This window comes from Poecile atricapillus, chromosome 2, assembly GCF_030490865.1.
Source record: "Poecile atricapillus isolate bPoeAtr1 chromosome 2, bPoeAtr1.hap1, whole genome shotgun sequence".
Taxonomy (NCBI): domain Eukaryota; kingdom Metazoa; phylum Chordata; class Aves; order Passeriformes; family Paridae; genus Poecile; species Poecile atricapillus.
The window spans coordinates 80,334,726-80,350,596 of record NC_081250.1 but is presented as its reverse complement, the minus strand read 5'-3'; the positions used below and the strand labels follow the sequence as shown (position 1 = coordinate 80,350,596).

General features: G+C 36.5%; 1 protein-coding gene across 4 annotated transcripts in view; it reads right to left on the bottom strand.

Annotated features, from left to right (window-relative positions):
* CTNND2 (catenin delta 2) overlaps positions 1-15,871 on the bottom strand; it is a 691,061-nt gene that overhangs the window by 122,032 nt on the left and 553,158 nt on the right. For all 4 annotated transcript variants that reach the window (XM_058831646.1, XM_058831649.1, XM_058831647.1 and 1 more), the window contains one exon: positions 9,537-9,720. In XM_058831646.1, coding sequence (XP_058687629.1) covers positions 9,537-9,720 — 184 coding nt within the window. The remainder of the gene's footprint in view (positions 1-9,536; positions 9,721-15,871) is intronic.

Genomic DNA, 15,871 nt, shown 5'->3' with positions numbered 1-15,871 from the left:
TTATCCATCCTAGTGGGTATTTTTACTTTATTAGGGGATTAAAAAAATCCCTAAACTCACATTTGCATAGGCCCAATACTTATACTGTGCCCCCTTGTGATCATCTTTTTTGAAACAATTTCCAAATACTGTTCTTTTGTACATGGTTAATCCAATATAAAGATGGATGAATGACAGCAGGGGGAGAAGAGGAGGCATTTCACAACACTACTGTCCTTCAAGAGAAAATGCTGAAGCTGTAAGCAATTAAGTGCAATATATGGCTACCTGACAAAAAGAAACAAGCTGTGAATGTAAAAAAGCTACACTAGGACAAATACTTCAAAAGTACTTTGTCACAGAAATTGTCTGCATGGAGTGTGCAATCCTAGCTAAAAATACTATTATAGAATCATAAAATAATCTGGAAGGGGCCTTAAAGACCATCTGTCTGCAGCCTCCCTGCCATGGGCAGGGACACTTTCCACTATCCCACATTGCTCAAAGCCCCATCTAGCCTGGCCTTGAGCACTTCCAGGGATGGGGCATCCACAACTTCTCAGGACAACCAGTTTCACTGCCCTACCACCCTCATAGTAAAGAATTTCCTTCTAACATCTAATCTAAATCATCTCTCAGTTTTAAACCATTTTCCTCTGTCACTATATGCTCTTGTAAATGGACATCTATCATGCAGATGTTGAATATTTTCAAAGTACACTGCATTTATGCATTTAAAATACTGGACTCCTAACTTCTTTTACTGAATGTATTCTTTCTTTCCCAAGAAAACTTTCCCACCAGTAATAAAGACCTTGAAAATACTGTATATGAAGCTAATTTAGGGAATACAGTAGGAAATAAACACCTGAAATACAAACCCCCCAGTATCTCTGATTTTTGAAGAGGGTGATCTGCCAACCCTGTTTTCCATATTAGGCAGAAATGTAGCACAGATTTTGCTGGCAGAACACACAAAAATCCTCTCCTTTTGTGCTGGTTTTGCCTTTCTGAGGCAGTGTTTGCAAGGCTGTGTATCAGCAAGCTGTATCTGGAAATCAGCACCATCTTGCTCAAGCTTTGAAACATTTCACTTGTGTGTTAGTTTATATCATGACCACAGAATTATTCAAATTGGATAAAATTAGTGAAATTGAATGAATTAGTGAAAAGCATCACTTGCTTTTTACTTCAGTGTTTACAGAAGCTTCCATTTACCCTCAAATTAACTGTCCACTAATCCTCCCAGAAAGGGGGGAATCCATTTTTATTGCAATTGGAGGTCTTTATCTCCATTTCTCAATGTGTTCTTACTAGACTGCCCTCTCTTCATCAAAGGAGATCAGTGAAAAATCTTCCAAAGTGCTAGAACTCCTCTATGGAGATTTGCAGTGATGATAACAAGAATGTAATCTCAACACTCACTAGGCAAAGTTTCACAAAATGTATTCGGAAATTATCTGCTTTTCAGTGTTCAGCTCAGATATCTGAGTTGACTGCAAACTACGCAGGCCTGGCAGTGTCCAGCCTGTTTTATCGCACCCCCCAGGAGCTGTATTTTTATTAATTTACTTCATCAGGAGAGTTCTTGGGAAAATATTTCCCTAACAGATGAAAGCTGCAAAGTTTGTGAATGTCTTTAGTAGGGACTGCAGCTCTTGGGGCTTCATTTACTCCCAGAGAGAGTATTTCTCACCAGCTCTCAATAGCTCACCTACTTGCAGACATGTAGAACATCATCAAAGCCTTCTCACAGGAGAAGATTTGAGCACTGGCTCTACTTGAGTTGCTCGCATTAATTACTCCTGTGCCTGCCCCACAGGAGTTCACATGCCCACAACATCCTGAAAGGAGGTGATAAAACTTTACTCTGTGATGTTGGCTGGCTTATCCAGAAGGCTGAAGCAAGCTCAGCATACTTCAAATACATCTCTCTACTGCAAATCCTCAGACTGAGCAGAGACCAAATGATCCTTTCATTTCCAGGCAAAATTTCTTCAGATTTGAAGCCATTTGTCATGAGATGAAAAGGGAAAGTTCCAGAAGTACACCCTGTCTTTCCTTCACTTTGCAGAACCGTGTGTTTTTACATGCTCCTTTTTCATATTGCCTAGTAATGCAAATAGTTTAAAGAAGAGAAAACCTAGTCTATACAGCAGTCACATGATAAGCACCCAAACTTATTGAGTATTATTTTATTATCTCTGGTAAAATTGAGTGGGCATACAAACTCTGAATGACTGTGTTTCTCATCTTTCTTGGGTAAATAAAACATCACCCTCTACCATCAATCACTGTGACCATGAGTGAAGACACAGAATTGTCACAATCAGCTTTTCTCTCATGCTGAGACAAATAATATTTTCTGTGGAGCCACACTACATGAGTTTTTCAAAGTACCCATTCAAAAACGACTATTTAGAATTTTTGATAGTCAGCAAAGCCACAACAGAGGTACACCTTGATTCCCACTCACACTTAGTTACTCTACTCAATGGGCCCAGACAGCCAAGAAAAAATTGTCTCCATCTCTTTATCTTCCCACACAGCGACTGCATGGATGCACTCTAAAATACATGTGGTACCACATATGCTTTGGCTCTTCCCAAAAAGAAAACCTCTTTGGCACCGTGATACTCAGCTCTGCAGCTGGCCAGTGAGGAGACTTATTACTGTCAGCTGTGCTTAAGAGTCAGCTAAAATCAAGCCAGCAGGACATTAAGACTCAGATCATACATTATTACACTGTCTGCCAAGCTAACACTTGTTACTGCATAAATAAAAACTGTTCTGAAATGAAGAAAAACCAAACAACAAAGCTGAAGCCATTTCACAAAGCCATCCACAAGGCTTAAACCTCTGTCAGAAGGAAATGAAAATAAACACTACCTAACTATGCAAATAAGAATGGACATTTAATTTTCATATTAGGCACTAATTAACAGTAGGCATACAACCTGAAAGGAATTAAAATCATCAAAAGCTGGAAAAATAGTCAGTCATTCAAAATATACTTGAGATATTCAACATCTCCCACATTCAAGGCTAGGGTGCATCAGAAGCCATTCAGTCTTAGAAGCAATACTTTATAATTTTGTCATTGTTGCTAAGCCCAAGAATATCTTAAGATGCAAAAGGCATATTCATTCTTTTCACGTGTAGGTCTGTAATTTCTAGAAACAGTAAATTAAATACAGGAAGAACACACCCCTGCCATAGCAATAAGTAAATACTTTTAATTGCATAACACCCAGTTAAGTTGTGGATGTTTTTCCTGAAAAGATCCACGTACATTCATGTTAAAGAGAATAAAATATGTCAATTGAAGAACAGGAACTAAATTTCAGCTAGGTTCTCAGTTAGCAGACTCTCAACATATAGGCCCAGTATTTCTATTTGGTATCCAAACATGAAGCCCCACTGACCCATGAGTGAGCTTCCTTTGCCCAGGAACCACTTACATAGTATTTTGAACATACATGTTGAGACATCACTTTTTGGCTAACTTTGTGCAAAATCAATACATTGGGAATTAGTTCTGCATTTGAAGGCAGAACAGCCCAGCCTCTCTTTTATCAGATAAAATGATGCAGGAAGGAGGTATGCCACCAATGCTTCTATGGTTTTAAGTACAAGAAAGTAAAAAGTGTCTGGAATTATGCTGTATTCTTTTTCAGACCAAAAAAGAATACAAAGGGCATTCCATAATATCACTTTAAAATGAAAATTTCTGTTTAAGATTTTCATCAGCTTGAGCCCAGAATAAACTTCCAGAGCTATATAGAATTGGGAGCATCAATTTGATATATTGAAATAATGCTTTTACCAGGAATGCTGAAGAAGCATTAAAAGCACTACACTTCAGAGTGCTGTTTGAATGCCACTGCTATAATTAATACAGTATGACCTTGTATAAACCTTATAAATTGATTCATGAATACGCAAATTAGGAATAACTACACTGTCAAGAAAAAGTAGGGTGCTTAAATATCTGACACAACTACACATTTAATTCTGTTGGTACTTTTCCCCTGGGTATCTTCTGAATAAAAATATTACAGCAGTAATCAGAGGACACTGATCTATTCCTACCAAAATCTCTCTCTCCCCTTGTGTCTTAACATTAGACTTTTATTTCAGCGACATTTCTGAACAATTGCAGCATTCAGGAAGGAACAATCTCTTTAATATCTTGCAGAAATTCACCGTCAAAACTTTAGGCTTAACTGGGATGCAATCGTTGCAGCCTCTCAGCTGGTTTGTGACTTTTCTAGACTGAAACCTAGATTCTTGAAAAGCTGAAATACAGATTTTCCTATAGACTAACTCTTATTTATTTTGGCTTGTGGGAACAGCTTGGAGTAACAGTCTCTCCCTTGAATTGGCTGTCTGTGGAAATACACAATTCATTTGAGTTTTGCCCTAACTTTGCATTCTGACTGGTTTCTTTATGACAGAAAACATGGGCTTTCTGATGGACAAAATTGCATGGCTAGAGCCTGAGAAGAGCTCTGGGTTCTAGAAAAGCACAGGAAGGACTGAGGTGGGTTGATAAGTCAAAAATTTCTATATCCACCACAGCAACAACAGGGATGGACAAAACGTGACTTCTCTGTTAACAGGAGGAGAATCACAGCAACAACAGTCCTGGTCCTACTGTAAGAAGCCAGCTCCATTTATACTCAACAGCAGATATTCAAAGCTTGCACCAGTCAGGAAAGACAGAAAGGTATTATGGCTTCCATAATCATCCCTTCTATATCTGAATGTACACAACATAAACACATCTACACATATGCACATACATAAATATATCAGTTTATTCTCAAACATGTTTCACATACATGTGTCTACATATATGCTTCTCTGTAAATGAAACAATGATGAATAATATAGTCTGTGTCATTTATTTGATGCTGTTCCCATGTTCTTATTTTGTCAGTATGCTGCAGAATGTTCTATTGAAAACAGAGTACAGAACTTCCTAAGAAAAGGAGTCAATTGATTTTGGATGTTTAGACGAGAACTGGAGGAGAAATAAGATAGTGAGACAAAAGCATTAGATGCATATGTCAGTGAAATACATCACTCACCCCCAAACCAGTTGAAAATGTTTGATATTCAGGTTTCACAACTAACACAAATTGTTTTAACAAGGCAAATTTTTCCTTCCAAAAGTTGATCTATCTAAAAAAATACTACTGGGTCAGTTATTCAAGTCATATTTTAAAAACACTTTTCCCCTTTGCTCTTCTACTTTGAGAGCTTGTTACATATTTATTTGGTTGAAAAATAATTAAAGATATTGCGTTAAAGGTTTTACAGGTAAGAAAATATGAAGTATGAAAATTGGAAAGATATGGGGCTTTCTAAATAAATAACTACTTGAATGATACTCCCATACAATTCCTGATCAACTAATGAGATGAGATAAATAATTTAACAGGTCTTTGATTATCACATTATTATGCCCCTGTACTTTCATTGTATGATTAAAGATTAAATACAACATGGAAGAAAGAAAAAACATTTTATAATTTTGTGTCTAAAGCCACACTAGAATTTTAAAACACTCTAGTCTTAAAATTCTTTAAAGTTCTCAGATGATATTATATTAACTTAAATTAATTTTAAAATAACAGAAAAACAAGGTTCCAGATTGTACATGAGGCAAAAATTCTTGAAAATATTTTTGTCTGTGGTTTGTTTCAAATAAATCTGTGGACAGGGATTTATAGTTTTGTAGTAAGTAAGCTTGAAGTTTCAGGTAAAGACAACATTATCCAATTTCTCTCCTGTTGATTTTTAAATTTCAGATTGGGGTTGCAAACCCCCTCCCATAAAAAACTGGGATTACAAATTCAGTTTTCACTTGACTATCCCTAGTAAGTTTAATTGAATCAGAAACTATAAATCAAGGATATAGTATTTCCCAAACGCAAGTAAAAGAGTCACAGCTAAAATACAGAACAAAAAAAAGAAGTCTACCAGAGCTTAATGAGGTAAAGTACTAGTATCTCAGTGGGGAGGCAACTAAATTGGGTGATTACTCCAAGATGTCACACTGAGGTCTGGCAATTTATGAGAAGATGAATATTTAGATTAAATTAGTAAGTGACAGCCATAGTGCTATATTTAGAGTTTTGAAATATCTAAGCAATTTCAAAGTGTTCAGTTATGTAAAATTAATTTGTACATTATTGTATTAAAACTACTTTCTTTTTTCAAATCAGAAAAATGTGCAAAGTGCAGTTTGCAAATACGAATAGTTTTTAAGGAAAAGAGAAAATAAGAGGAGAAGTTCTGACATTGCTGCTACTTTTTATGTGATTTCAGCTGCATTACTGGGTGACTGGAGTTACAGACTTAAGAATGCGGTTAAGAAGATAATGAGAAGCAGACATGAGTATGAAAAATTGCAGGTAATAACCAACTTTGTAGTTGAAAAATCATAAGAAATTCCCATCAAGAAACTGAGAAAAGCAAAGATCAGCAGAAAGAATAATTAATGTACTGTTGTGATAAAAACACAAAACAAAGATCTGACTATTCCTGTATAATTGCAATTGCAAACTACTTAAAAGCGTTGTATATGGGATGGACTATATTACATCAGCTCTCAGATATTATTTAAAGTTTTCAGCAGTGAATACACCAGACAACCAAAGACTGAAAAAAACCCCAAACCCAAATCCTCCTGGCATATTTATTAACATTAAAACTATATAATACAACTTGATGTCTCTAAAATCTGCCAACGTTAGATACTCAGAATTTTTCAAGTATCCTGAACACCACTACTCTTCCTCTGATCCTGAGCATTGTCACTAATAATACTGATCCAAGTGAATTTTAACTGTGTCCCCTCAAAATGAGCCCTAGCAAAAGTACAAAAAGAAAAGAGCAGAGGACAACCAAACCAGAGTCGTAGAAGAAATTCTCCCATGGAAGTTGACAATGGACTTTCCATTTAGCAGATAAGCACAGCACAACCTCAGCCAGCAACCACATTACATCTTCTTAATTTACCTCCCTTGTCCAATGAGATCTTGAAACAGAAATACAGGGCTTGTAACTAAACCCAAGTGGAAACTGTGAAAGCTGTTCAGTTTATTTAGGGGGGTTGGGTATTTCAACTGAACAAAGCATGCAGGACTCCAATCTCCTTCACAGAATTTTCTAATCATTATATTACATTAACTCAACAGAAGAAACCAGTTACCATCTCAGGGGTAAGCTTGTGCTTTTCTTTCTTGCACAATCTCAAATTTGAAATTTTGCATAGAGAGAGATATTTTCAACAGTGACCGGGGAAAAGTAATCAAGAAAAGTTACTGTCGGTGTGAAGTAGAATCAAGTTTCAACCCTCTCCAAATGGTCTTGCTCTGCCAAAGAGCATCCACACAGACTCAGTGGGATGAAACTGTCTAAAAAAGATGGATGGAGGCCAAAAAATATATGAATCCATTAGAGAGGATAAAAAGATGCATTTGAGAAATAGTGAGGGTTTGGTATCAGAAAGATATTAATGAGCTGTATTATGATTGAAGGGCCTGGGCTTAGAAGGGAGACCAGCCTGCTCAGGACAGCAGTTTGAGCTGCTGCTACAGCTACCTGGGAGGGATTCAGGACTTATGCACAGTCTTTTGCAGGCAGATATGAGCTTATTTTGCACGAGCTGACCAGAAGCCATTCTGCTATGACAGCATCCCATTAAGCGCTTGGTAGTAAGCCTTGCTGCAAAGCAGTGTGTATTAGATCAGGCAACGTACCCTTCTCACGTGGCCCCCAGTCCTCAGGCTGACCCAGAATGCAGGCTACAGTAAGCTCACATCAGTTTGCAAATGGCCGTGCACATACATTCACAAGAAAAAAAAAAGAAACAAGAAAGATTTCAAGACCAGTGTGCAATGAATCCATCAAGTAAGAGGTAGGAAAATCTGAGGTTTGCAGGATCAGGGATGAACATCGGTCCCTGAGAAGCAGTCAAGAAAAATTAACAGGAAGATGGAACTTATGGTGAGGGGGGATCAACAGTGGACATGCTCGTTCAGAGACGGGACACTAAGCCCCAAATTAGCAACAGATGTTTATTTCAGAGGCAGCTCTTTAACTGAGACACATTAAATACTGGAAATGTGAGACTTTCAATGCAGCAAAGGTCTTCATGTAAACACCTTCTGTCACCTCCTAGTGATTATGGCAACTTCTTTTTGGTAGTGATTTGAATGCAATGCAACACAATTATACCATAAACTCTTTTAAAAAAGAGTAAAAACAACTCAGGCAGAAATACCTGGCTTCAGTCACATACCCCAAGACAGCTGGTATTCATATAATCACAAGCCAAATACTGCAATACTGCATTTAATTCCATAATTGCAATATGGAAGTTATTATCTATTTTTCATTCTCTTCTGATTGCATATAAACTGTCAATAATATTTATTGCTTTTTCCCTTAAACTTTTCAAATATAACTTTGGAAAGGAAGACATTTCATTTGATGAAAAAGCACAAAGACAAAAAGGTGCTTGCTACAGATATGTAAAAATTACTGCTATTTTACTCTGCCTCCTATCAACTTTCTTTTTTATTTAGTTCTTTAATGTATATCTGCTTCAGATGCAGCATACAATACAGATTGCTTTACTGACACATATATTCACTATGTTACTTTCTGTGTTGTATGTAAAATTATTTACTAATCTACTTTTATGTCTCTGGGATAGATTACAGATTATTTTCTCCAATATACCTGGAGAAAAAAATCTATACTTGAAGGAACCTGCCTATTATCTTAAAATATTTCACAAAAATTATATGCACTGGAATTCAGAAATTGCTATGACTCAATCCTTTAGTAAGATTTTATCAGAACTGAAACTCTTCTTCTACTCTCATTCTCACATCTACAGTGACTTTTAGGAATGGACAGATCAAATTGCACATATTTATATAAATGCACCTTTGCATTGCATATACAAATTTGGCATAGAACACAAACATAAATAGTTATCATATTTGGTAAGGATCTATTTAAGTCTTATGATTGAAAATTGTTAAACTGGTTGGTCTCTTACTGAAATTCTCATCTTCCCAGAACATAAAAAAATCTACTTTGTATATTTATCACATTATCTCAACTCCAGTAATGGCATCTGGAACCTTTAAGACATGTTACTTTTTGTGAACATCATTATTATTTTTTGTTCTGATTAAGTTGGATGTAATAGCGAGAACATATTGACTTTATTTAAGCAATTGGGGAAACAGGACAAATCTACAAGTGAGAAAATATATTTAATATATAAGCTTGGATGAAAGCAGCTCAGAAAATAAAAACAGGAAAACTCCAACAGCCCTTCTAAACATAATTTTTAATGACCTGAAGCTTGTATTCTAATTAATTTCCAGCTTAAATTTACATCACTGGAAGTCATCATCTTTGCTGACAGACAAACCAATTATTTCATTTATAGATGACTAAGAATGAGAAATACCAATTCAAACAAAAGCAAGATAATTAAGATAAAGCAAAGGTTTTGAAGCACTCACCTTAGGCACCCAGTGGCATTGCGCAGCACCTGTGATGAATGGAGTTGTATTTTATGATCATCCTGGAGTGGAGAGTTTTCCCATCCAGAGTGAGGAATGATCACTGCATTGGTCAACACTGCAAGGGCATCCTGGATGATTGGCATTTTCAGTGCATCACAGGAGGATAGATTCCAGAGAACTCCTACAAAAAACAAAGTGACTAACAATTAACACTTCTCCAAAACAAGTTTGAATGCTTTTTTGTTTAAAGAAACCAAATCCAAACCAATATATTTCACAGCATTCATGTTTAATTTAGCTGTTTCTATCAAAAATAAAACAGACTACATTGTAGATGGGGCTGAATGACACCTGCCAACTTTTGCAGTGGGAATACAGCTTTAAATACAAAACATGTAGTCACAGCAGTGCTGAAAATTTCTCAAGAGATCTGCCTAAAAACTGATTTAGGCCTACACAGGGTGTGAAGCACATATGGAATGAAGAAGTATTACAAGGAATTTTTTAGGGCTTGATCTTCAGATTTTAAAAGATTTTTAAGTAAAATTAATAAAAACTAGTAGCAGCCAACAGGTTCTGATTTACACTAAAACTTTCACTGTTGATAGATACATGTTGAGAGAACAAAACCCCAGCCCAGTAATCTTCACTGTAATGGAAGTAACTATCTTGGGTTTTTGGTAACCACAACCAAAAAGGCTTCCTCCACAACCTGATACAGTAGTACTTTCCCAAACTTCAGCAAATAATACTATATTTTGTAAATATTTAACTACACAAAGTTACAGAATACTGTGATTTTTATATGGAAACAGTAAGCTTAATAGTGCAACTAACAAGGAGATTTACTGGAGTTTAAAAAAACCAAAATCCCTTCTGCTGCAATTCATCACATGCCAAAGAAAAAGATGAGAAATAAAGAGCCAAAGTTCTCAAGGCACATCTGCAAAGATCAAGGTCACTGCAATTGTGCCACACAGAAAAAAGGCGAGAAATTGCTGCCTTGCTAGGAGCAGAAGAAACCCTGCTTTCCATTCCCATATTTATGTGTTTGTGTATTTGCTAGAAAAGCACATGTGACTTGTGCTGTTCCAAGAGCCTGCTGCTGCTGGGCAGGTCTTATTGCTGGGGGAAGCTGAAGGACAATTTGCTGTTCTGAAGAACCAGTCTTTATTTTAGCTCAGCACCCTCCCAGGAGTAGCTGGAAGAGGAAGCCTGATTCATCATGACCATCCCCTTGCCAGCATGCATTCTCTTCCACAGAATCCAGTCCTATTCCTCCCTACTCTCCTTCCAAAAGGACAGCAGCTTGGCCCCACATCTAACTTTGAATGGCAGAATTGACTTTTGATTTTACAGCTATAAAAGTTTTCAACCAAAAGAGAAGAATTATTACCATCATCATCATTATCATCATCATTGTATATAGGTTACAAATACAAACCCTAAAAAAATCCGAATGTTTTAGGAGGAAAATGCTGAAGGAAGGCCTTAGGAACACAGACTCAGACATTTATAAATATAAGCAGCAAGAACACTAGTTGCTCAAGGCTTTCCTTAGCAGTCTGTGCTTTGACAGAGCAGTGTAATTAACAGGAATCAACTTACACTTTCGGGTTTACCTTTAAAATTAATTACCTCTATTACTGAATCAGCTGGGATAGAACATACCTTGGATGGGGTTCCTGACACGGAGGGAATAAACCTGAGACCACATAAATACCTTACTTAGGTAAGATCAATAAACCTTCAGAGTAAGAGGATCATGGGATCATCAGGCTAAAATGGCTATTACACCTTCTCCTAAAATGATTTAAACTCAAGGCAGAAGCAAGCAAAATTTAAGTCAAGGCAGAAGCACTGCCCAGTAATGGAAGAAACTGATGTATTCTTCCAAGTTTTTGCACCTGATAATTTTAAAGAGTGAGATAATCTTCTTCCACCGCAAAACAATGAGTTTTATCTAACTGTGAGACTGAATACTACCAACCATGTGAACCAAAAGTTTTTTAGTGACATATTAAAATTTATTCTCACAAGCATTACAGTCTGCTACATTCTGATGCTGGCATCTAAATGCCTCCTTGTAAGGAATTTGCAATTATGAAAAGGCACTGGCAATTCTCTTCTCACTGTTTTTGCTGAGGATAACCTGGAGCTAGATTTATGTGGGGTCTGAGAAGATGATTCATTGCCTTGACTTTGCAAGGGAGAATGACAATAAAATAAATCCTTTACTTAATACACCTTCCATTACAGAACCACCTTTTCACCACATCATTCTGAACATATTTTCCAAGTATGCATTCAGGACACGCCCTTTAGGGCTACTGTAAGATCTGGTTATTGAGGCCATGTGACACCTTACCCAGAAAGCCCAGCCTGAACTGGGCTTCTGAGCACAAGAAGCAAGTCTGCAATAGCTTCAGAGGTACCTTGACTGATCCTTGGAGAATCTGCATTGTCATCAGCTACCCATAGGAAGGTAAGGGACAGGACTCACCAGTGGCTGATGACAGAAACTGGGATTGATCCAACAACACAACAGTCTAACTCCACTGTTTACCATCCGTAGACTGACTCTTGTGATGTCACTGTTGCAGCTTGCCTGTAGCTGCCAAATAAATTTGGCTATATCAGACCCCTAAACTCAACTAGCTTAAAAGTAAAACAAGTCTTTACATGGGGTAAGGATGGGTTGGATTTCAACCCAAGCAGGGACTTCAGCTAATTATGTTCACTCTAGAAAGCAGATGTATCACTGGTCAGAGAGCTGGGTGGTGCTAAAACTTTGACTAATCAGTTGTCTAGACCTGGGAGTTTTGAATGCACTGTACAAGAAGGTTCTGGACAATAAAATACACTGTTTATTGAGGACCCTCAGGAGTTTTCTGTAGTTTCTGTCTCCAACCAGTGACCCCTAATGCAGTATTGTGAGAGGTATGAAATAAAGAACTGATCAGTGTTGAACACATCTTAATCACTTTCATTCATATCTTATCTCCTTCTTGCTTTTAAAGCTGTGAGGCATTCAGATTAAGCATTTTGTGTCCCCATTTTCAGATCACTTTTGGTTATATTGCAAAACTTGTAGAAAGATAAAACAGACTACACCAGACTAAAGAAAAGTCTTTTTGCAGGTTGAGGTTTTTCACCCTTACATATAATAAATGGAAATAAAATGAAAAAAGTACCTTGCAATCACATTTTAAGTTTAAAACTGAGGAGAAACTGGTATTGAAAATATTCAGTTAATTCCAGTTAGAAGATGAATTTTGGGTCTGAGTATTAGTCTAACAGAGATCAGATGAAGGATTCTGAGAGGAGACTACAGGAATGGTCATTCTGGAGATCTTACTGCATCAAGTTGCATCTTCTGGAGTAGTTTATCAGAGGACATGCAACTACTGTGGTCAACGGGTTGCCCAATTTAATGGAGCAGTCAGAGTGAAAACCCCATAATCTCTGATTCAGACTGGAAATCAAACTCATGCTGATTAAAAACTTCAATGCATTTCTGTGCTGGTGTTTTAGTTAGAACTGGTATATGGATATCTATAGTCAGATGTAAGTCAAGACCTGATAAGCCTCATGCTATCCTTATCCCATTCAAAGTTAAGAAAATAGAGATCATATACATCTATGCAAAAAATACCATCACAGCATGAGAACATGGGCAAAATAAGGGAATTCTAACCAACCATTTAGTTAATGATTTAATGCGACCTCTAATTATGACATATATATGTGTATATATAAATATATAAATATATATATATAATATTTATATATATTGTATATATAAATATAAATTATATATATAAATAATATATAAATATAAATATATATATATTATATATAGATATATATAAAAACAAACCTCTTAGAACAACTTATACTACAAATATAAATGGAAATGAAGAAACTGAAAAAATAATCTTTTCCAAAAAGTATTGCCCCTGCCACACTGCCACTATGGTTTTTGGTTTTTCTGTGGTGCAAAAGATGTACTTTCCCAAATAAATTATATGGTAAAAAGATTGTAAGTAAACAAATATGATTTGGAGAAACAAGATTTTGATTCCTCTCAATATGAGATGTTTAAGTCAATTTTCAATTATATTAAGATTTTTCTTATTTCGTATTCTCTGTAAAAATAAAAATCCAAAAGTATTCCAATGCATCCAGGCTTTCCTTTTCCATCATAATTTAATAGTTTGGTCATGGAGTGATGCAGAAAACCATTTGATAGTGCTGAGAGACTGCATTCCACAAAGAAAGATTAAAGCATTGGCAGGCATTTTTATTTATATGCTGAAGGCACAGAAATACTACAGGGAGTTTCCCTCATGAACATGACAATTAAGATTGAAATCTGAGTGTTAAATACCCTGCACAGAAGCCAAGCACAAGGGATCTTTTCCTGGAGACCTTAGGAAAGGCATCTTCTACCCCAAGCTCTCAAGTGCTAGGAAAGTAATTTGCTGGCTGCAGCTCGGAGCTCCCACTGTAATTGCAAGGCTGCTCTGCAGAGCTGGATCTGCTCCCTGGCCACAGATGTGGGCTCCCAATAGATTACAGTAGTTCTGCTGCAGAGATGCTGAATATCAACCACAACATTTCTTGATACAAAATGCAACAAGAGTTCACAACCAGCTCAACCGTCAAGGTGAGAAACTGGCTTGGTAACAGACTTTCTGTAGGAAAGTGGCAGATTTGAAAAGCTCTGGCACCTGAACAACACACAGCTCAGAAGGAATCTCCTTAAAAGCACACTGTGAAAGTAAGTTTAAAATTGGCATAACAGACAAGAAACTTCCACCAATTTTCTTGAAATATTTATCTGGTTCATGAATGATTACCTATGCATACCTTGCTGTAATTCACTGATTGATATGCATACAGGTGGTTTGCTATCACATTGAGAAATACTGAGTTTCAATAAAAGCCATACGCAGACAGGAGCTTATGGAATGCTAAGCAAAGTTGGAGTAGTAATTTTTTTCCCTTTGCATCCACTCATAGCCTTAAAAGGGAAAAGCTTCCACAGAGTAAAAGGATTATTATAGTGTGTTTTTTCTTTTTATTACAAAAACGACAGCAGATCTTGACTATATAAAAGTACAAGACTTTATAGTATAAGAAATATAAACATTTCCTCTGAAAAACCAGCCCTTTCTTTCTCAGTTGCTGCTGTTTTCATTCCAAAATTACATCTTCGATTTTACTGAAGTAAGAAAAAAAAAGGAGGGGCCAATTTTAGTATTGATTAAGACCAAGTTCCACCCAAATGCTATTGCATTAACAAAAGAGTCTCATGGGACTGAATTTTGACCTAAGGTTTTGACCTCTTTTTCTGCTGTACACTGCAAATTTACACGTAACTGTGGAAGGGAAGAAGTGTCAGCCAAGAATGTTAGAGAGTTATTAGCCTTCATGTGAAACAGTAGAGAAAATACTAGAAGAGTTGACCAAGATTACTGTGGAAAGATCAGTGGCTCCTGCTTAACTTGCTTTCCTAGCTGATGAAATTAAATGAGTCCTGTGAAACACTGAAATCAAACCAAAACAAATTCATTCTAAGTGACACAAACAGAAAAAAATAAATCAACTGCTTTCAAAAAAAGTTTCATCCTAACACATGACTAATGGCAATGACATTCCAAATTAATATCTTATTAGAACGCATGGGAATCAAACAAGGATGGATATATATGAATGGCAAGATTTTTTTCAGTGCTTTACACCTGTATTATACTAAATAATTTTTTATAGCACTCAAAATCAGAACATATGTTTGATAACAGGCCCTAATACAGAGAATAAAAGTGTTATAATTAAAGCTGAACATTAAGTTACAGCTCTATATACAAAACCCCTTTCTAAAAAGAACCAGTTAGAAAGTTGGTTCTATCTATAAAAAAAAAGAGCTGCCATGCAGTCCACTAATGCTGCCACAAGGTTTGTACTACCTCAGTGGACTTGTTTAAAGTTGCATTGGACCTTCAGTGAGATTAACTCGAGCAGCTGCTTCTGCAGACCAGATGCCTTCATTTATTTTGCATTTACTTAGCTTTGATAATGGTCTGGATTAAGCCAAATTTTATCATGTAGCAGTGACAAGTCGTTTTTCTGAGTTAAACAAACCCTTGGTTTCCTTTTTCCCCTCACCAAGATTTTAGATGTAACAATATAAAATTATAAACTAGGCTGTGCAAAGTTTTGGCTGTGAGAAGAAACACGTTGTTTTAAAAGCAATCTGAGACTTGCCAGGGATTTGACGGAGTTTGACATTTCTTCTGAAATTCTCAGTGGTTCACAGAACTCAGGGT